Source organism: Nicrophorus vespilloides, unplaced genomic scaffold, assembly GCF_001412225.1.
Source record: "Nicrophorus vespilloides isolate i.1.1-1 unplaced genomic scaffold, Nicve_v1.0, whole genome shotgun sequence".
NCBI classification, from domain to species: domain Eukaryota; kingdom Metazoa; phylum Arthropoda; class Insecta; order Coleoptera; family Silphidae; genus Nicrophorus; species Nicrophorus vespilloides.
The window spans coordinates 925,063-948,606 of record NW_017100098.1 but is presented as its reverse complement, the minus strand read 5'-3'; the positions used below and the strand labels follow the sequence as shown (position 1 = coordinate 948,606).

The window sequence follows — 23,544 nt, the reverse complement described above, 5'->3', positions numbered from 1 at the left end:
AATTAATAATGCTTCCTTTGATGTTACCTAAAGCTCATCGCTGAATCATCGTCAAAATTTATAATTTTTCTAACCCTTTCGACGCGATTTTCAATTGTGCTCATGGGTCTTGCGGGTGGTTGGGGTGGAGCCACTTTTTCGTAGCTATTTATAATGTTTGCCTTGTCTTGGAAAACATCCCTACTGCCTCGAGCAACGGACACATCAATTTTCTTTTCGGGCTCTTCCTTGGCTACATAACCACTAGGTTTTATAGTTTTCAGTCGGTTAGCCTCATAAGTCAATATTATATCTTCGACCGTTTTACATTTAGTCACTGAGAACACGTGTTGTTTAGCAATTCGCAGCATTCGTTCACTTGTGCCAATTTCTGTTTTTTGGCCGGTGGTCAAATTCGGCAGTAATCTTCTTGTAACCCTTGCCAAAACAGAAGCAAACTGTTTGAACTGAGGATGCGTGACAGTAATATTTTGTCCACGAAGGGCCTCGTAAACTGCCCACTGCAATTTCTTCTTATGGTGAGCGCTCAACTCGACAGGCGGCAGCGAAAGACGACTATCGCCCTTTGTACGTTCATTTTTTTTAGGTTTCACATCAGTGCTGTCCATCATAGGTTGACTCCTTGGAAATTTACAGGGTGGTTCATCATTATCCATACGTTTTCTTTTGGTACCTTCAATTGATGTACCAATTTTTGAAGGAGAATTTTTAGGTGAGTTAAATAATGCCCTTTTTGGTGTATTGCGCTTCTTCCATGGACTTAGAGCCGAATTTGAAGTACTGGGTATTACAATTTTAGTCAGCTTGGCGGGTTTTTCTGGACTCTGAAATAAAGCTCTTTTCGTAGCGCTTGCTCTCAAGGAAGAAGAGGATGGTCCCGCTACGTTGTCATCATGTGGTAGGACTGTAAATCTCAAAGACATTTTCTTTTTAACAGAGCTGCTTGGAGTTTTAATAGATTTCTTAGGACTTTTCATCAACTTTTTCGGACTCGATTTTGGTCTTGAAAGTAATTCAAATCGTCTGAAACATAAAAAAATAATTATAAATAAACAAATCAATTAAATATAATTTATAACATTACTTGGCATCTATCATAACTTGTCTAGAATGTGAAGATGAGGAACCTGCTTGTAAATTAGCACTTGAAAATGTAATCCTCCTTCGGGCTAAATGACTTAATCTCCTTCCTGGTGACTTGGCTGTCCATCTAAGTCTATTGGCCTTTCTTTTAAATGGACTAGACATTGTATTATCAAAGACAGTACAACTTGATTGTGTTTCCGAACCCACATATCTCTGACTATATTTCATACATAATGATTCCAGTTCTTCAGAGACCTTACTGCAATTATAACTATAAAAGAATAGCAAAATTTAATAAAAAATAAATGTTTTATTTAATAACAAACTTACTGCAATCCATGATACCTGACTTGTAAAATATCAGGCCATTTTTGCTCCTGTGAAACATCCAATCCTGAATTTACAAGAAGAGTTTCTGACTTATTTTCACATGAAGCATCAGACCAAAAATAACTATCATTCTCTTTAATTTTGTTCAATATCTCATCAATACTTAAATGATTGGTGGTTAAACTAGGTGGTGGAAGAACACCACTTAAACTGCCTGCAATTTTTTTAACCAATTTCTTGTCATTGGTGAATACATACTTTTCAGCTACAGTAGTATTCTGAAATTTGGGTGTTTTTACAGGTGAAATAAATTCATCCTCAGAGAATAAATCTGGGCTCCTTTCAATATTTTTGGGTAACTCAATTTTCTTTTGTGGTGTTACTGACCTTTTCCTTTTCTTTTTTGGTGAAATTGTCTTAACTACATTTTCTGTTAAGTTTATTGCATTAAAATCATTTTCTGCATTTCTTTTCGTAGGAGTTTTATACTTCTTGTCCACTGGTTTTGTGGGAGTTTTAAACTTCTTAAAATCATTCTGATTGTTTATGTCACATATTTTAGTTGGTGTAGAAATTTTATGTTCATTTTCTAATAACTGCTTCGCTGGTGATTTAAACTCAATTAATAAAGTATTAGATTCTTGCTTGCTTGTAAAGTTATTTGTTTCCTTATTTGTTTGAAACCAATTTGCAAAATTGTCTTGATTTCCCAATGTTTCTTCCACTACATAAACTATTGGTTGCTGCTCAGTTAAAATAGGAGATGTTTCAGATTCAAACGAAGCATCAGTATCTTCCATGCCGCTAAATGAAGTCTTTACTGTACTTACAGAAGCATCAACTATTGTGTGAAAATATGATTGGTTAGAATATTCGTCATAGACAGCCTTTGTCTCTTCAGTTTTTGTCACACTTTCAGGCTTCTCCAATAATGCATCTTCATTTAAATATAAAGACTCACTGACTGTAGTTGCTGGTGCAGGTACTGGTATCCCTTGCCAGTCTGAATTGTTGGATTCCTGGTGGTGCGACATATAGCCACTATCATTATCTTGGAAGGTCTTGGAACACTCTTCAAAATACTTCGGGAAAGATATATCCATAACTTTCTTCTTAGGTGTACTAGTGTAAAGGGAGGCAATGTCCCTTTCAATTTGTCTTTAGACTTTGTTGACTATCACAGATTCCAAGCAAGGTGTAAAATCGAATCCTTTCAACGCCTCCAACGCACTATCTTCCGTCATCCATTTTCAACCGAAATATAATACAATGCATAATTTAGCAAATGTTTAAGAAAAAGCAAATAAAACGAACACACGCAAAGCTACTTTTTGACACTCAACGGACCAATGCAAACCCATGATAAAATACAGAAAGCAACGAATATGTCAGGGGGGAACGGGAGGGAAAATCAGCTTGTTCGCGCGTTACACTTGTTCTCACGAAGCTCATTGGTGGCGCTGATGTATTTCTCAAAAATAGAAAAAAACAATTGAAATTAAATTATATTTAATTATAATTTTATATTTTAATTAAGTAATTCAATTATAATCACAAATTAATTAAAAAACAACAGATTCTTCAGTTACATCATCTTTATCAGCAGCCATCTACCTTCAGATGTATTAACTAATTTCTTTTAATATCTAGATATAAAAGTGTAAAACAATAAACAATATAGAAAATATTTTATAGTCATTTGTATTTTATTAAATATTATTTTCATTTTGATAAATCATCCTGTTCCTTCCACTCTACAAAAATACTGCAATTATGCAACTCAACTCGCACCTTACGATGCATAATCCCATGTTAATTACTGTTTTTATGAAAATAATTGTTTAGAAATATACTTGTCTTGCAAATTCAGACAATGTGTATCTCACGTTGTAAATATCCATATAGTTTTAGGTCTGAACACAAGATACCATCTCAGAAAGAAGTCAAACTGAGATCCTTAAATGACTAAGAAGTCAATTGTCTGAGTAACGAAGATTTGTCTGAATAATATAATTATAATATATAATATAATTATAATAATTCTAGAACATTAGTCATAAACTAATTATAATACCTTAATGGTAAAAAAAACAGCAAACAGTTTGGAACCCCTGCTATAGTAAAGCAACGTCATTTACGTAATACGTATCCTGCTGAAATACCGCCATCTACTGATCTTGCAATTTCAGCAGGAAATGTTTTGTGTCTCTTCTTCACAGATGGCACTATATATTAAGGTTATATAAATTATAGATTTAGTACAGATGTGAATCACTTGGTAGATTTATTTAATTTCAGGTTAGTCTACCTGGCAAGTAGTGCCATGTGAATAGTGCCTGAAACTAAAATATTTGGAAGATTAAAAAATATATTGTAATTAAAATGATTATGATTTATTGTTTATTGTTTATAAGTTTATAAATATGATTTTATGACGATCACAAATTCTTATTATTATGCATATTTTTATTATTGTTATATTCAGTATTGCGTGATGGTACAGTTTTTAATCCTATGTCGTAAGGATTCAATTAACCACCTAAACAAGTAATTGTAATTTACTATAGAATTTTTTGTACATGAAGCATCGATACATCCTTTCAATATTCTTTGCTATTGTAGGTAGTCCGCCCGGAAACAAAGTAAATGTTTTGTAAGTAATAATATTAAATAAGGATTAATTTTGCACAATGCCATCCATGGATAGTGCATCATCGTATAGTATTGCACCGAAAGTACCTGTCCTTCTCATCAATTTTGGTATGTGTTGTTGTGCTTCTGTCCATTATGTAAAAACGACGTAAGTGGCCATTCGGAACTGGAACATCCGTTTGAATGGCAGTCACTCGAAATCCCTTAATCTATAATTTATACGGAAGTGCACGCTAGTGGGGAGAGAAAAGGAAAAATGGAGATGAACAGATAGAGATATACTTTTGCAGGGAGAGGAAGAAAATGTAAAACGATTTAGCATTTGTTTCGTGCAGGATTTCGGTGCTGAGCAGCCGACCGTTTGTTTGTAGAGCACTTGGCTCTGTTTTAGATGCTTTATTGCGAATCTCTAAGTCAATATTAGATGGCGAAGTAGGCGCTGCTCCCCCGGGGTCTGGCAAACGCAGCAAAATTCATTTAATTCATATTCCATCTGTTTAACATTGCAACGCTGTTTACACTTTTAGTCCGCATTACCATACTAATCTGAATCTCAGTTTATATTCAATTACGTTACCTGAATTAAAAGTGCATTTTGTGAATAGGTCGATTCAGTGATATCTGAAATAATCCGTTAATTTTACTTACATTCTTCAGGAGTACAAAGATTTAAAGACGCAATGGTCCAGTTTAAAGTCCTCTGTATAAACGAAGGGTCGGAGCAACCGATGTAACCATTGTTGTTGGTGGAGTAAAACCACTAAAGCGTATTATCCGTGCCCCGTTGGACGTGAATGGTGCGCTCACTCAGTATCCGGAACACGGCTAATTCGAATCGACAGCTACCGATCTAAATAGTTCTGTAATGCGTCTAGTTCTACGCCGAAGAATTGATCGTACATCAAAGATTAACAAAATATTATTCAAGAACATACAGATAAGCGTCTACTTTTCACACTGTTCACTGAATCATTGAATCGCATTTGATATCTATCATTGATAGATTAACGCACATGCTCGATGAAAACCATTACTTTTATATGTAAATATATTATATATTGTACCTAACTTTACATATCTTTACTTATTTAATATAACCTATACGACATAGATCATATTTAGGATATAAAAAGATAGATTGGAATTACATTTAATTACAATTAATGACCAAACAATGAAAATATGTGTATTATATAAATTGCTGTAATAAAAATATTTAAAAAAAAAGTTCATAAATGTTAATTTTTGTCAATTATATTCATTAAATATTTGTATATCATTAATGTCTCGTTTTTTTAAAGTCTTCATGTATTTATTTTCAAGTCATAAATTAATTAATATTTCTAATTTGCACGTAAAAGAAAAGTTCAATATTACATTGATTATGTATAACGTATAATTATATAACAAATTATACACTATCACCAAAATATTCCCGTGTTTTTCTTGCCGATAGTCTAAAATTTCGGTATTGTCGAACACGAGTGGAATTTCAACTGCGATCACTGAGAGGTTCGAGTGAGTGTCTGATTGTGTATAGGTGACGTGCGGAGTGTGGTTGGAGATGTGGTCCATCGGATCTGCGGCGGCGGCGTCAGCGGTAGCAGCGCGCAGAGTCCGCGCTGCAACTGGAGCACCTCTCCAGTCCTCATCATCTCTGGAGGTCCCTCCGACTAACAACCTTTCATGGGCCTGCTGATTGCCGCTGACCGACAGCTTATATAACCCTTTAGAGACCAACGAGTGCTCGTATCACTAGGCCTCTCCTTTACGCGCGTCCTACATACGATTCTCTCCACTCTACGTCCCAACAAACGAGGTGATATTTAACAACAACACAGGATAGAAAAAGGAAAAATAATTAAAAACTACACTCCACCTCTTAATAACTTAGAAAAGTGTTTTATAAAATGTTTAACATGGATTAAAAGTGTACACATGAAAATTACGATTAGTGTTTCGAATAATCCAACACCGAAGTGTCAGGAGAAAACTTAGGTCTTCTAAGTTTTGGTCCCAATTATCAAATATAGTATTTATTGTGATGATTTTTCATATGAGTAAATAATAAATATTATAAACATATATAAGTATATTTTTTGTAAACTTATTTATATGACAATCATATAAATTAACAGATTTGGTTTTATTATCTATCTTGATCTATAAAATCAAGGAGCAAAGATCAGACGGATATAAATAAATAAATGGAACGAAAGTGCGCGGTTTGGGGATGCAAGTAATTCAAAGTCCTCGAAAATCTCGTCGTTCTCCTATTATAGGAACCAGTGGGTTGATGGGGGGATGCAAGAGAGACAGAGTAAAAAGAGTGCATGCATGGAAAAAAAGCTGCTCGAATCAGAACGACACTGGAAAGTGCTCTCTAGCCTCAAATCAATATGCCCAATAAAACGATATAAATATACAATATCATTGTGAAAGATCGTTCCCTCTCCATCATGGATCGTTGACTCCGCCCAGCGTCTGCGTCCTACAACGCGCACTGGTGGAACGGACAACTACGACTGGTGGGAGAACAAAGGATGGGCGTGGTGACAGACGCATAGCGAACGTCGCGATTGGTCTACCAGAGACGGAGCACCGCCCGTAAGTGGAATCGAGTACCCAGAATGCAGTGGGACTAGAGTAGAAGTGCCATGTACACTTTGAGGGCACTCTAAGAGTACGCTTAGGCAAGTTAAGCGCTCTTTGCAGCTAAAGAGTCTTACATCAAGAGTCCTTTAAAGAGTGCTATAGCTCGATCACTGATTTATTTATATAGTTAGTCAGTTTGTTTATTGAATTCGGATATCGCATCGACCCGAAGAACTTTAGTGGCGACCAACTGCGACCACCGGACAAGAGTTCAAAACAAAACAAAAGAAAGCATCGCGCGACCTGTCGCCGTGGATTCACCGTGAGAGTTTATTTTCGCTGTTTGTTCGTTCATCTCTGTTTTTGTTGTTGTTTATGTTTGAATTGAATTGCGAGAAACGCGTGTGACTGATCTACGATCGAATGTGCTAGATATACTAGTGTCTCCGAAATTACTGTGGCTAAACGGAAATCGTAAATCGCGGACCTGGAGTCCATGTCTGGAGGTGGCAACTACGGGGAAGGTCCCGTTGTCCAGGACCGGACTGACCTTCATGGCCTGCTGCCCGAGCTCAATGGCGTCGAGTTGGCTATGAGCTTGAGCCCCAAGCATCATCAAGGAGGTCCCCAAGTGTTAAGCCATCTGCAGCAACTACATCATTCCACGCCGTTTAGCGTATCCGACATCCTCAGCCCGATCGAGGAGAGTTATCGCAAGTTGGAATTGGCCGCGAATCCACCGTCGCCCTACAGGTAGGCTTAAATAAACGTGAGGTGTTGCAAACAAATGAGCAATCCAATCTCTCGATTATTATTATTAGCAAAACACAGATTGATTCGGATCAGTGGTTAGTAAATCTCAATCGATTTAGATCCACTTCGAGTGGCAGCAGCATCAATTCACCTGGTGCAAGCGGCGGTCCTATCGGAGGCGGTTCGAGCACGTGCGGAATGAACGGCGGATATCCGGTGATGGGTCAGTTCGGGGGCGGCCAATATTGTCCCGTCTCCGAGAATCTAGGATTGACTCCCCACTATTCGCCAGGATGGTACCAAAGCTCAGCAGCCGACCCCAGATTTGCAAGTAAGTGCATCATATCGACTTATTGAAATAGGATATGAATATGACTCAATATGAATATGACAGCATTATTCTAATAAATAATGAAAAAATCATAATAATATTTATAGCAATAATTACACAGAATATAAAAAGTTGATCGATTTATGTATCAATTCGATTTTTGTTTTTGACTGGTGTCTATGGAATAAGCCGTCCTCTTAGCTACTGTAATGTCATATATGGTTGATTTATAGATGCAAGCAGATAAGTATTTATATAATTTTATAAATAAGGGTGCTTGTATTTTCAAATATTCCTTACTTTCTAAAAATGCTCTAATTTTTTTTTGTAACTGTTCATTAGAGCTCTATGATTTTATCTATTTCAAATCAAATACAAATTTGAGTCAGGTGCTATCAAAATTGTTTGAGCAGTTCCCTACTTAAAAAAAAATCCCGAGCGATTTAGGCGCCTAAATAATATTTTGAACAAATATTTATAAGTGTCGGAACTTCAAATCTTTGGGCATATGTGTATAAGACATATGAAAGAAAAGAAAAAATTAACTCGTATTTTTGTCCATCATATTAAAAATTATATTTAAAAATTATGAGAATCAGATTGAATTTATAATAAGATTCTACCGTTTTGAAAGAGTAATTGATGTCATGTAATCAATATTTGAATGTCTTCGAAAATGGTTGTCTTCTAATTATTATTTACCGTCTGTATGTACACGTACCGTGAATTTAGTTAGTAGCACATACATAAAATAAGGGGGAAGAGAGAGTATACATAAAATGAGCGAGAGAGAGAGATGGAAATCGTATTTAAAAGTAGTATCTGACAGTTTAGTAAATACAGCAAAGCTAGATGTGTGTTTGCTCTGCACTCCAAACCCAATATATATGACAATACAGTAGCTCGAACCGTTGGGGCTCCGGCCTCATCCCCTTCGCAACATTCACTCAATCAATCATTTGCTCAATCACCAGCTAACCAACATTTACCACTTAACTGTTTTACTAATTAAAATTGTATAAACTATTTATTTTACAATAGAAAAAAAATAAGATTAGCACAAAAGAAATCAAATCAATATTTTAAAAATACTCACGAACTTTGTGTGTTATTTTTTTTGTTAAATTTTATATCAACAATTTTTATACGTTAATAATTCTCAGCATGTCAAAAGCTTTGATACAAATATAATAATTTGATATTATAATTTAAAATTATACTTATTTACATTATGCATTATATAATTCAATTTTCATAATTCTTATATTTTGAACAATAATAAATATAAATTAATTGTTTTATTTCAATTAAAATTAAAAATGATAATGTATACATTTGTTTACTATGTCCTGGATGTTAGCTGACTTAGTGATTAGTAAATATATATATTTTCGACAAAATAATACTAAAATGTTATAATTAACATCTTATATAATATGGTATGTTGAGGTATATTTATTTATATGGTGCACAAACAAACTATTGAATCGGAACCGCTAATATAAAAGTGCTCTCCGCGATTAATACCTAAATGAATGGATGCCATTGTGCCCTTTCGTAGTGCATCATAATCGTGATCATCTCAGAAGAACTCTGACGAGATCCATACACGGACGTAGCAAAGAAGAACAAGGCTGCGCGCTCCTTTTTCAGCTTGTTTTGGTCCCGAGAAACAAAAAGGAAACGGCGAACAAAGCGCTGACTGATCTCATTGATACCGTCCAGAAAAATCCGCCGCAATTTTTATTTCTCTTCAGCGTTTCCGTTCAATAATAGGACGAATCGTCGTATAAAAAACTTGTATTCTAAGATAACTCGAACAAATGAATGAATTAAATCTTAAAGAAACTAAATTTTATAGTTTTACAGTTTTTTTTAATTTCAACATATTCCATTTCATCGTGTGATGGAATGGATTATGTTGGTTTTACACGAGCTGTATTTATATGTACGAGATGCGATAGGCAGACAAAGAGATAGAGAGAGAGAAAGAGGAAAGGAGAAAAAAAGGACGAGGTTCTGTGTGTTTGTGGGGAGAGCCCCCGAATTGAAAGAGAACGTCTATAAAATAAATATTTATTTTGGAAATGTCCCTGTGTCCATTTTGTAAACGTAGAATCGAGTAGGAGCTTGAATAAACAACAACGGCTCGTCGACGCATGAAATATGTACGCCGTTTATACATTTTTCAGCACCTGGACACAATGCAGGAGCTTCGTCGAGCGCGACCAAAATCACTGTCACCAACGTGAATATCCTACATCAGAAATGAAAGATTACTAATATGAAATCATCTTTTCATAACTTCAGTTTTCATCCAAATACTAAACTTAATCATAGTAATCAAAAATTAATATTAATTGAATCAACTGAAATGTCAATATTTCAAAGATTTATAACTTACATAGCGATAATCAAAGTTCACTTTTAAAATACTTGAAATTTATAATCGTTTACAGAATAAAAGTGTATGGAAACACGCAAATGAATAGATTTAATAAGTAAAAAATAAAGCAAATAATAATTAGTTGTACATTATTATAAATGAATATAGTTCTCTATATTATTTCTAATATGTATTCAAGAGAAATAAGTTTTATTTCAATTCATTATAATATAATATCAGAAGTATTCCTGTTAATTTAAAAAAAGTATTTTTTAGTTTTAAATAATTATAATATAATGTAAAATTAGTTTGAAAGCTTGAAATTATCTTCAAATTTGCTACTTGAAGTATGAAGGTATGCAATAAATGTTGTTCATTATTAATAATTAAGAATTAAAAACAGTCTTTCCGCAGAATTAAGAATTATTCTGATTTAAATGAAAGATTGATTTATTTTGTAATTTATTGCTAATAATCTTTTCGATTTTATTTTGAATTGTTGCTCTTGAAATTAGTGATTAAAATCCTGTGAATATTTTAATGAAATTATTATTATTTTCTATGTTTGCGGTTATTTTTCTAACGGCTTTATTGTTTTTCACTAGATGCATTTAACTTAAGTAATCGATATATGTTGTAGTCAAAAATTGACGAAGAAAGAAATAACAGTTACCGTAGTAAATAAAACCTATCTTGAAGTTACAAAAGTTGACTTAATTTGAAGCGTTTTCTATGGTTTGTAATGCGATGCTTTCAAGTTTGGAGTGTTCCGATGCGGGGACGATGTAATTGATACCGGGAATCCAAGATAAAGAGATAGAGAAGGAGAATAACCCCCGGTATTTAGGATCGTGTGCGTTTCCTATATTTGCGTTTTGGAGTGAACGCAGCAAGCGGCGGCGGCGTCGGTGGAGGAGGCCGGATCCGCACTGAAACCTGATGCCGTCGGCGTGCGAACTATGCACCATCGGGTCTTATCTAGTTCACAGCTCAACGCAACAGCAATAGGGGTGGAGACCCCTTGATGTGTGAAACCGACATCCGATATGGAAAACCTCGTTTAACACTCAATTACAGACCGAAAATAAATCCGCAGGCATCGATAAAACACACACCGACTCATCCAAGATTTTATCTTTCTTCTACTTTGAATCTTTTTCCAAATAAAATTTTATTTAAAACTCGGCATTGGTATATTTTATTTGATCGGACTTTAAATAATTCGTCTACGTTTTTTGTTGCAAATGTATGACACATATAACTGAGAGTTAATACTACCTAAAAATATATAATTTTCTGTAATAAAATATCAATTTATCTAAGGACTAGGAAAATATTTGTATTTCATCTCATATTTTATACCAACATTTTAAACTTAAATAAGCATTTCTTAATTATTTTTAGTTATGATGAAAACAGTTAAAAATATATTAATCATTCCAAGTCAAAAGAATAGTCAATAGTTAATATATTTTTATATTTTCTATAAAAAATAATGATTATTAGAGCGAACTGCGCTCAATAGTCTTTTGTATCTATGTAGAAGCGTATATGTAATTTTTATCAATTGTATTGTTTAACTAACAACGGGATTTTAGTTAATTCAAATGAGAAAATTAAAGATTTCAAAATAATCTACATTCTAAAATCGTTATTCAGCATCGTACCATAACGAATGATCAACTCCACTGATTTTTATGTTTCTTTGAGTTAGTTTCGAAGGAAATGTCAATCAAATTGAACGAATTGGGAGTTTAGACAACACTTATTTAAGAAATGAAAGGTCTTGAAAAGCGTTGACCTACACGTATTAATAAGTTTAAACGACGTTACGTTATGATTTTGGCCAATAAATGAAAATATCCCAATTGTAATAAAATATCAAATTTAGTTGTTGCATTCAAAAGAATTACAAATTAGTAACATAAATGTATATTAGTGGAGTAAGTGCTTCCGTCATTCATCCATATAGAATAATTTGAGCAAATAACAACAAGATTGAATATATCATGTACAATTTCATTGTAGACATTTTTTTATACAATGAAAAGAACAAACACGAAATTTGTTAGGAAAATCGTCGATTATGGTAAGATGCGGGGGAAGCTTTTTTTTTGTTCGCGCTGTTTGCGTCAGGGGGATGGAAGAGCGAGTAAAACGTGCACGCGCCCACCGCGTGCAATCAATCATATTATCCTGTTTGCATACGATTCTCCTTATCCTTGTAATATTATTTATGGAGGCGTTTGGGGGATGCACCGACCTGTCAGCATTTACAACGCCGCATATCCATTACGCAAGGAACTGCCGGCAATGATTTATACACGATCTCCACTAGCATTCATTCTAACAAACGGTTGTGTCCGTTCAACTACTTAACCTATAATTAATTTAGATCTTCTTTGGTCATTTCTTCTCATCTCTACGCAATCCCATCAATCCTAATAACATATCAATACAAGATTTTAAGACATCAAATCTGTTAAAACCATTTGAGCATTGTAATAATAAAATACTTCAATACTTTCACATTATTTCTTATTTTATAAAAGAAACTAAATACAGTGGAACTTCGCTTAAAGAGTATAATATGTTCCAAAATTTCCGGATTTTTACTCGTACAGTGAAACATACTAAAAAATATACATAATATGTGTATACAAGTTTTAAAAATGATGTAGAAGGCGTGTAATTCTGGACTTCTCTTCTAATCGTCACTCGTGCGAAACGTTACTCGTTAAGCTAGTCATTTTTCTTACAATTCATTTTGCTCGTTATGCGAGGTTCCACTGTATTTTAAATATGTACGCATTACATCCATGTGACGTTTCAAAACTATAATTAACAGCAATTACGACACTCTTTTTTTGTTCAAGTTAAGTACCAATTAAGGCCATAATAAAATTATGTCTATTATCTGTCAAAATAAATTTGATATGTTTGAAATATTAATATCATACCTTATATTACTGAGGCTGAAAACAGTTGCTGTTATACTTGTGTGTATTTATTAATTAGTATTAAAAAAAAGTGCTACGTTTAACACGAGCATTATTATCTTTGCAGCTTCAATTTTGTGAGAAAACATCTCTAATTTACTGAGTTTGAAGTGCTAAACACTAAACACTACATAATTTTTTTCTGGTTCCGAGATTATAAACATGTTTTTTTTTGTATACATAGAAATACATTTACACCTATTGTTCTAACATTGTATCAGCTGATTAAAACAGTTTTTGTTCTCTAACTAAATGCAATTGAGTTATTATGTGTGTTCACATGTTTAGAAATTTAGAAAATTTATAATTTACATTTTTTTCTTTTCTTATTAGTTTGTTAGATATTTACAATAATTTGCTTCACGACAATACTACAATTTTCATTAAATATTAGGGAGGAATATTTCTGTCGTTAACACTTTAGATCAATAAAAATTAGTAATAATAATCTTTATTGCAACAATACAAAAAGAAAATCAAATATTTTCATATAATAATATCAAAATAAAACAAAAAATTAACTGCTGAAAAGAGTTAATATATATAAACTTACAATAATATCTATAGTTTTCGACAATTCAAGTAGTACATCTCAACTTAATTAAATTGTTGTTTGCTATTTGTTAATTGTATCGTATTAATGAAACCCAATTCAAACCGACTATTTTACATGCGTTAAATATAACTATTCTATCAACTTCTATTAACTTTTCTACTCATTAATACTTTAAATGTCGGCTTTAATATCTTTATATTACAATTAACAAAATATATTCAGTTTTTTTTTTACATTCGTTAGGTGTGTTTATTTATTTGTGGCACTATAAATGTTTGCCTCCATTTAATGGAAATTATTCTAACTAAAAAATATTTACGTTTTTATTTTATTCTTGTATATTATTTTTTTCAGTTTCTCGTTTAATGGGGAGCACAGCAGCAGGCGCAAACATGGGGCATTCGGGGATGCCGGGTCTCGGGGCGTGCGCAGTTCCCGATTCGAAACCGATGCAATTTCCGCTCGCGCAGCGCCGGAAGAGGCGTGTCTTATTCACACAGGCACAGGTACGTACAACGCCACAGATCACGAGGCTCCGCCCATCGGTGCCGCCTCTTATTTATTTTTTTTCGTCGGGGTGGGGGCGCTGGTTGACGGTTAAGGTACGATGCATCGCGGGAGGCGACGCGCGCGACCCTCGGCTAAACATATTGAACGCCATAGGTCACCCCCGAAAATAAACCGTAGCTCGACACTCTAATAGCATCCCCCCAAATATAAAACGTTCATTAACAATACATTTTGCAACTAAATTAAAAAAAAAAATATATATGACTTTTATCAATATGTATTTGTGACATTCGTTTCAATTTCAATAGGTAATTTTCATAGTTATTACTGTAATAATTAATGATTTGTGTACTTTTTGTGTTAAAGGTCTACGAATTGGAGAGAAGATTCAAGCAACAGAAATACCTTTCGGCTCCAGAACGAGAACACCTGGCTTCCTTAATTCACTTAACACCCACACAGGTAAGCTTAACAATGGTACACATAAATAATATAGAAGATTAACACGAATCAAACATTGAAAAATAATAAACTTCTTAAAATATGTATTTGTTGACAATCAATCATTATTTTTGTAGTTATTTAACGTTGTAACCACTTGGAAGTCGACTTTTTATGAGGCAAACAAATTTAACAGATTAAACATTTGATTAAAAGAAAAACAAAATTAAAGGAATACGCTTAACGCGTTTAATCCGTTCCAAAATTTCCGGATTTTTACTCGTATAGTGCATTTATCAGTCATTTATGCTTTCTTGCATATTCTAATAAACTTTGTTGTAACCTATCTTGGTTATCAATAATATTTGTCGTTTTATGATCTAAAATGCGATTTAAAGTTTGCAAATAAGTTTCATGAACTTTTTTTTAGAACACAATCGAGTAAATTAATGATAAACTCATTTGTGTGTGTGTGTGTGCATTCGTTAAATTTCCAAATCATTTCCTCTCTCAGATATTGTTTCATCATTATCAGTTAGTGTGGGCAGAAGATCCTCTGAACAATATGTTCTAAAATAATTTGCATTACAAGAGTTCCCCTGCTCTATCCTTTCCTTGCGTAGATATTAGAATTGCAAAAAGCACAATCCATGGTTAGTTTTCTTGGATGAGTTTTCTCTGAAGTTTGCCATCTTTGCCACAATCTATTTCTCGCATCCGTTTTGCTAAGTCTACTCTCTTTCTCTTTTCTCTATGTGGCAAGTAGTTCTATAGGTGGTACTCCCGCTATTACTTGTACAGCATCTCTTGGGATTGTCCTGTATCCACTGCATATCCTGATTGCACACTTTCGCTGGACAATCTTCTATAATTTTCCATAGGCATTGTACTTCCAATAGTCCTCCTCTGTGCAAGATCAAGACCTAAAACAGAGCCTTGCGGTACCCCGCTGTTTATACGCATTTAAGCTACGCCCTGAGCGCTCGGGATTTTTATTAAACATATTAAACATATTAAAAAATACACATAATATGTGTGTGTACACAAGTTTTAAAAATTGATGTAGAAGGCGCGAAATCCTGGAGTTCTCTTCTCATCGTCACTCGTTATGCGAAACGTCGCAAGTTAAGCGAGTAATTTTTCTTAAAATTAATTTTGCTTGTTAAACGAAATGCTCGTTAATCGAGTTTCCACTATTTGGATAAATATCTCATGAATAATAAATAAAAATATAAGAATAATCTTAATATATCGAAAAGTTATTTATAGATTTGGTTTAACTCCATAATAATAATAAATAAACTGTAATAAAGGGGATATTGGCTATAGGTCTTTCCAAAGGAAGTAGATTTTCTGATTCTCAATTATATATCATAAAATACAGCAGAAAGATGTAAAATTTACATAGACAAACTTTTCATGCAAATATTTAGCAATTTTAATTGAAAATATCATTTTGAGTAGAAATTATATTAGAAGATATAAAAGCACTTTGCTTAACTTTCGTAAAATGTAAAACATAAAGAATTTAATAGATGTTAAGTGTCCTTCTTGAACTTTAAAAACATATGAAAGTCGAATTTACAAAGACAAACTTTTCAAGCTAATATTTACATATTTCGAACATTAGAAAACAAAAACTTTCAAGCAACATTTTTTTCATTTGGAATTATTATTGAAGGCGAATATAAATTGAAGTAAATAATAATTGGATAGTAATTAAACGTCGAACGGTTGGAAACTAATTTGAAATGACTACGAAAATCGTGGAGAAATGGGGTAGTCGCTCCGCCACCGAAACTGGGGGAAACGCCCGCACCTCATCTACCCATTCCATTCGATTGAAGTGCAGCAGGATTCTCCCCCGCATCAACGATGTTGGCTACGCTTTGACAATTAATTGCAATTTAATAACAGTCACAAGTACATACATAGCCTTTGTAGCGTGACAGTTGATGAAATTAGTACCATCAACGTAGATAGCTACGTTAATTAATAAAGTAAATGAAGTGAAGAAAAATAAAATATGTAGTGAATGAAAAATGTAAGTAAAATAAAAGAGTACGATAATTAACGGTTATCCGCCATTTTGTTTACGGTCGATTAAACGGCAACATTGTGGCACCCCGTGGTAACAAAATGAAAGGACAACACGTTTGTCCCTCCTGTAAACATTCTTCTCGGTTTGAGCGTTTCGACGACGGGGGGAGATAAGATGATGATACATGGGGTGGAACACCCGAGGGCCGGACCCGACACTTCAGCCAGTTGTATGTAAAGTAAATTACGCAGCCGGGTGGTTGATGATGATCATCATCATCACTGCGACGGTGGCAGGCAGAAACGATGATGATGATTGCACACATGCTCGAGGTTAGGGGATGGAACTGCAACCGGTCGATTCGTCGGATCTCAAGTGGTCCATTGTGTGCATACGAATTTCGTGCCCTTCAGCTGTTGGTCCAGAAATGCTTGCATGTTCATATTATCAGATTTTTTTTATGATGCTCCCCACAATCGTTCCTCGATCACAGAACAATTACCACGTTCATTACATTCGCATATAATATTCAAGATCCGTATTAGTTGTAATATATTACTATATGTAACGAAACGTATTCATCAGTTATTATATTGAAAAAAATAATACATATAACAATTTTCAAATCGCTTATTTTATTTTATAATATATGTAAAGATTGGTTAAAAGGTATGCCAGATATAATAATTGAAAATAATATAGAATTATTAAAAGCTAAAATAGTTAAGGTTCACAATTTTACCATGTTCAAACAACAATCGTTTTTAACATGTGACTCACCTGAGCCACTCGAATCAAAAGCCGAATGCTGGAACAGTTTACTAAACGGGGTGGGGGGATATTTAAGCCCGTTGCCGTGTCATAATCCCCGTTTTAAACCTCCCCTAATCCGAGGCTCACGGACTCAATAAAACTGGGATTATGTTAATTGACCGCCGTTTAAGCAACAACAACGCACAGGTCTTCTTCCCCTGCTGCACAAACAGTACGTCGTTCCCCCATTCGCTGGGAATTATGAAAAACCATTGTTATTATTAAAATATGAACGGCACGCTTCGCCTGCAGAATAAGCTGGAAATAATGAACATGTTACATAACTCGGATCCGATCTAATACGCATGGGAGTTTAAGTTCACGACTGTTTATTTGCAGACTGTCATTTCGTGATATATACTTAGCGTCAACATATTTTAATATTCACATTTGATCAAATTTAAATAATCGATTTTAAAATATTGCAATTAAAAAAGTGGAGTACATCAAAATAATGCAATTATACAGATTAAACCGTAGAGGCATATATTATAGAAAATATTTAGTTCAGTTGCTACTACAGCAAAATACTGTGATTTTTTTTTACCGGTAAATATTTTTAGTAAAAACCGGTAATTTTTTACCGTAACTGTTGTTAACCATTTACCGTTAGTGGAAACCCTATTTGCGGTCGAAAACGAGAAGCATTTATTCAGAGTAAATAAAGCAAAGAGGATTTCAATTTAATATAGTAAGAAACAAGACGTAGTTGGATTCAATTATTCAGTGAGGCTTAGTTCATCATTTATTCTGTTCTGAGTAATCGTCGAAAATAATTGTTTACTTTTTCTAAGTACTTATTATAACATTAATTAATCATCATCTCAACAATGTTTCTTCTCAACTGTATAATTCACGAATAATATTGAAAGTTGGATTATCAACACTAATTTCTAGTCATTGGATTTCTAGTTGTTATATGTAAATTGCAATTGTATTATATACAATTTGCTTGTATCTTTATTATTTTCTCGGAAGAAGGCACAAATAAATAAAAAAAGGCAGGTAGTTTAATTAAGGATTGTAGCGTGGGAGATTGATATTACTGTAATGGGTCTGCCCCTTCTCGCAGCGAGAATTGAAATTTCCATTAATTGCCGCAGCAAATATTTTCCCATCAATTAAGTGAAATTTGAAAATGCATTTGCGGTGTGCAAACAAGGCTTTTCTCTATAAAAAAAATTCAAAAACAAAAATGAGGAGAAATAACTAGGTAGAACTAAGCATATGGAGTGTGTAAATCATGTGTGTGTATGTGGCTAATCCCCAGTAGCGCACTAGACTAAAGCAAACATCTTCATTAAAGCCAGACGGTAGCCGCATGTAGAATGCGCTCCTTGTGCATACGCAATGCGGCCTTCTTAAGAAAAACCGCTAATTGGCCAATTCACAAGAGATATATGGAAAGTGTGTATGTGTGAGAGAGAGAGAAAGATGAAGAGAGGAAAAAAAAATGAAATCGCCACTGGAGTCGAATGATTAGCTTGGGAAATGGCTCGTGTTTGCATAGCCTCGATGGTCATGGAATTTCTGTTTTGTTGTTGCAGGTGAAAATTTGGTTCCAGAATCACAGGTACAAGTGTAAGAGACAGGCCAAGGAGAAAGCAATGGCGGAGCAGAACCAGCACAATCAGGTAAGACGACTTTGTTATTGTTATCATTAGTAATCCGGCCTGAAAAAATACACGCCACTTCCTATAAATCGCTTACCTTCAAAATACACGTTACGTTCAGTTAAGATCTGAAATAACGTGAACGCCTGGCTAAGACGGACACAACAGATTAAGCGAAATTAAAAAAAAAAGTTTAGCGCGGGTATCAAGTTAAAAACAAAGAATAAACGAGGCATCATGTTCGAACGACATCCGTCGGAAGTGTAATTGTCTGGAGTGACATTAATCATGGTATTGAATTAATTTATATTTAGTCAATGAGAGGCAACCCGCTTCGTGTGTTTCATTGCATCGCTTTTTTTTTAATATTTCCTTTATTTTTTTTGTTCGCCGTTTGTTTCGTAATGAATGTATGATGCATAAACGAGTGCAGGAGGTTTGCGCACAATGGACCGTTAAATGTAGCCATTGGAAAATGGAAGAAAACGACCTCTCTTATGTAACTGTAATGGAGAGAAACAATGGCGCATCATCGAAGAGCTCTTTGTTCTTCACTCTCTATGTTAATGTCCCAATTTTTTTACGTTTCGCTCGCAATTACACAACGCATTCACGTCAACTGCAACAACTCGAAATAGAATCAATCATTTCAACAATCATCCTCATTTACACGCGAATCGCATTTTGTTGAATTTATTTTGAAAAACTTCTTTTATCTATTAACTTTTTAATTGAACTTCAGACATTTTTTTGTTTAATCCACGTTGTTAAAACTTCACTTTAAATTGATAGTTTCAATTTAGAACTTTATAAAAATTGAATCTATTTTACCTAGTATTGGTGATTTTCTACAAGCGATATTCACCAAAATTCTTCTTAATCAATTATAAATTTAAATATTTGTAAATTGTTATTCAAATTTAAGAGATTTGTTTATTCATGTACGTTTATTTTATTAGTTTATGTAAATATAAAGTTAAAAATATTCTTAATAAATCCTTATTTATTCTCTACACGAAAAAAAAATGGCTGATTAAAGTAGAAAAAAGCGTTAATTTTAAAATATAGTTAATTAACAATTTAAGGTTTACGGAAAGTTGCTTCGTTCATTTAAAAGTCAAGAATGTATATGTGAACTTATTAATTTGGTATTTGCTTTTAGAGTTAATGCAAAGTTTACTTAAGTTCAGCCATACCATTGCTCTTATTGATTGAAACAAAAATCAAATAAAATAAAATCACTTAAGTGATGTGTATTATGTAAAGCATTTGTGTGTGTGTGTAGAAAGGTTGCGCGCGTGTGAGAGAGCGAGGATGAGAAGATGTCGCATTACGTATATTTAATCTTGTATGGAAATACGCCAGAAGCTCTGTCGTTATTAGGAAATTCCTATGGATGTAAAATATTTATTTGGGCAGTGTTTGCTCATCGTGTGTTGCGCGCATGGAACGTCTTCGTGTTTACACAGAGCGTGAAAGTTTCCTCGCATTTCTTTTCTTCTTCGCCACACTGTACCTTCCTCGAGCCACCGTTCATCTCCCCTTCGTTCTTCAGTTCTTCCTCGAGTTACGTGCGAGCCGTTACCTCATTCCCCGAAAGTAAACAGACTCCTGGGAGCGCGTTTTAATTATAATTGGCCGCACTTTCTATTTTCTTTACCGCCGATTCCGCGATGGATTAAGGTTAGATCTTAATTGGATGCCGAGCGGATTAGAGGAGTCCTGTTGTTACGTATGTTTACGAAACGGTCGGCCTCGCTGCAAGCCGTCCACCTATGTTTACCTTTCATCTTCAGTTGTAGTTAAAAAAATCTTTGCTAATTTCATCTGCGCTCGATTCCTACGATTAATTCAATAATCCGTTAAATTTTATAAATTACGATTTAAATTTAAATTCTTCTGCTTCGTAGTTAAATATTTCTTTTCTCCATCAGAAAGTTGTTGTGTTTGGTTTTCGGATTAGATTGGTAGTAGCGATCGAAACGTGCCCTTCCTTCTTTTTTTTGTTCCCTTTTTCCACATCGCCCTCTTTTATTCCCGTCGTCATGCGAAGGCTTGAGCACACACACGAGGGCCGTTTCAAGTGGCCACGTCACCAGCCTCTACCATGGTTACGGACCAGAAGGCCGAGCACCATCTCAACAATTCCCTCACTCTCACAAGAATTACGAACATTTATTTTGTTGAAACATATGAACTAGATGGTGAGATTCACATGTATATTTCAATAACAATTTTAATCACTTAATCACACTTTTTAGAATATACATGTTATATATTTCATATAAAACAAATAGGAAATCACATAATTCTTATTGATGCTTAAATCTTTGAGGAACGGTGGTACACGCATTGTATTACCTTTTGAACATGCCTAGTGGGACATTAATATAATTTTCTAGAAAATGTCCAGGAAATAGGAATTAATCTTTAATTTGGTTGGTATGGCAAGGGTTGAATCTTGATAGTCCATCCCATTCGATGTTGATTTAGTTGACGAAGTTGTCTAGAAATTTAGAAATTTCTGGCCCTTCAAAGAGTTAAGAAAAAATTGTAAAAAGGATTAATTATTTGTAAATAACAAGAACTATTATAAAATTGAGAAATTTGTTCGGAAATATTATTAAATTAATAATAATTATATCCAAGATTTCAATAAAAATGTATAGTAAATATTAGATACTTAAATTAGGAGATTTGTATTGAAACAACTAAATTGTTAATATTTTCCTTATCTTTAAGAATGTATGAATTATTTAGAATTTAGCATTCAGATTTGTTTGAATACTTCTTAATTTTGAAATTTCATTTTGTACTAATTTTTGTTTGTTCGTTTGATTGTATCATTCCAGTCGTCGAGTTCACCACGTCGAGTGGCAGTGCCCGTGTTGGTGAAGGATGGAAAACCGTGCTCCGGAGGATCTTCAAATCAAAATTCAGGTGGAGTCTCGTCTTCGGATGTGGTCAGCAGGAGTCAACAATCGTCGGTTTGTCAGCCTCAGCAGCAGAACCAGTGCATGTCAAATGGTGGAGGATTATCGATGGCATACCGACAGCAGGCCACAAACTACCAACAACAGTGTGGGACTTATTTGCCGTTACAGGCGAGGGCTTGGTAGTACGAGCAGACCACAAGTCTTTACTTGTAAATACTCAGAAGCCCAGTAGTTTGCTTGCAGTATATATTTCTTGTAGAAATTGTAGATACACCGGAGAGTTTAAGAACAACACGCGACTTTGGCCTCGACAAATTCATCGAGCCTCTGTCGCCGCCAAAGTCATATTTCATTATTTTATTTTTTTGTAAATATCTTCTGAGGCTGAGCTCTGAAAGTCCGAGCACTTATAAAGCTTAGCCCACGAACATGAAATGTTACATACTAGTATGAATATATATATTATATTTCCATTTTTAATTAAATTAAATTAAAGTAGGTTCATATTTAGGTATGATTGTGTTGGTGATATGTAGTGTAAACTAGTTCTGCAACGAGGATAGATGATCGAGATCTTTTTATTTTTCTACCGAAAGATCGTGCAATATAAATAGTGTCTTTTTCGTTAAACTTTTTGCAATTAACCGAGGACAGCTAACGAAACGTACAAAATGAATACATCGATATAATGATTCGTTTCCGAAAGAAAAACATAAATAATAATATTAATAACAAACAAATCAATTTACATGTAAATATACCGATTAGCTTAATGTTCTCCTCTTGTACATAAATCGAGCATTTTTGGACGACATAAAAATTGTAGAGCGTCCAGAGAAATTATAATTTTCGAATCTCAATGTATTATTGAAAACGGTGAATATTATCAACATATATAATATATTATATAAATAAACACAAAAGTAATTTTATTAATAAATATTATGAATAGTTGGAATTATTTGTAACTGAATTTACTGTAGAATGAAAGTGAGAGAGATCGTGTGGTAATCGGCACCGTTTATTTTGAAATAAGTCTGCGGTCACGAAATATTAATGATGTAAAAAAAATAATTTAAACTAATAGTAATTATTTAGAAGAATCAAAGCATAATTTGATTTTTATAATGTTTTTTTTCTTGAGAGGCCAGAGGAAATTAATAAATTTGTGTACAAATTGAAACTGTTTTGCCCTAATTTAAAAATCCCATTTCCTCTAGTGACATAAACATTATGTAAGCAATGCTATGATTTCATCATATGTGAGAAGGATAATACACATATTGGTATTGAGGTAAGTAGATTACTTACTATTGGTTACATTAAGGTGTAATATAAATCTACTTTAGCTAACTCTCTAACTTATTGGATTTAAATTATAAACTCGTTTCATTCGAGTTTTCTTCCACCAAAAGAACAATTGCACCATGCAACTTCCATATTTCCATTTTATAGAATGAACCTTAACACAAATTTTATATTTAGACTTTTTTTTTAAATAA

The 23,544-nt window shown here is 33.8% G+C and overlaps 2 protein-coding genes across 3 annotated transcripts; one reads left to right on the top strand and one right to left on the bottom strand.

The window, feature by feature from the left end:
• Nucleotides 1–3: 3 nt before the first annotated feature.
• Nucleotides 4–2,915, bottom strand: LOC108567865. The gene is made up of 3 exons (XM_017928575.1): nucleotides 1,417–2,915; nucleotides 1,085–1,357; nucleotides 4–1,023 (listed from the first exon to the last, which is right to left on the bottom strand). The coding sequence occupies exons 1-3, from the start codon at nucleotides 2,517–2,519 to the stop codon at nucleotides 24–26; spliced, it is 2,376 nt and encodes a 791-aa protein (XP_017784064.1). The 5' UTR covers nucleotides 2,520–2,915; the 3' UTR covers nucleotides 4–23.
• Nucleotides 2,916–6,693: 3,778 nt separating this feature from the next.
• On the top strand, nucleotides 6,694–23,125 carry LOC108567881 (thyroid transcription factor 1-like). 2 transcript variants are annotated; one of them, XM_017928596.1, is made up of 6 exons: nucleotides 6,694–7,416; nucleotides 7,536–7,747; nucleotides 14,043–14,194; nucleotides 14,565–14,660; nucleotides 19,041–19,127; nucleotides 21,959–23,125. In XM_017928596.1, exons 1-6 carry the CDS (start codon nucleotides 7,160–7,162, stop codon nucleotides 22,223–22,225), a joined length of 1,071 nt encoding a protein of 356 aa, XP_017784085.1. In that variant the 5' UTR covers nucleotides 6,694–7,159; the 3' UTR covers nucleotides 22,226–23,125. The 2 variants fall into 2 exon arrangements, with proteins under 2 accessions (XP_017784085.1, XP_017784084.1); XM_017928595.1 differs by having other exon boundaries at nucleotides 7,485–7,747.
• Nucleotides 23,126–23,544: the final 419 nt, after the last annotated feature.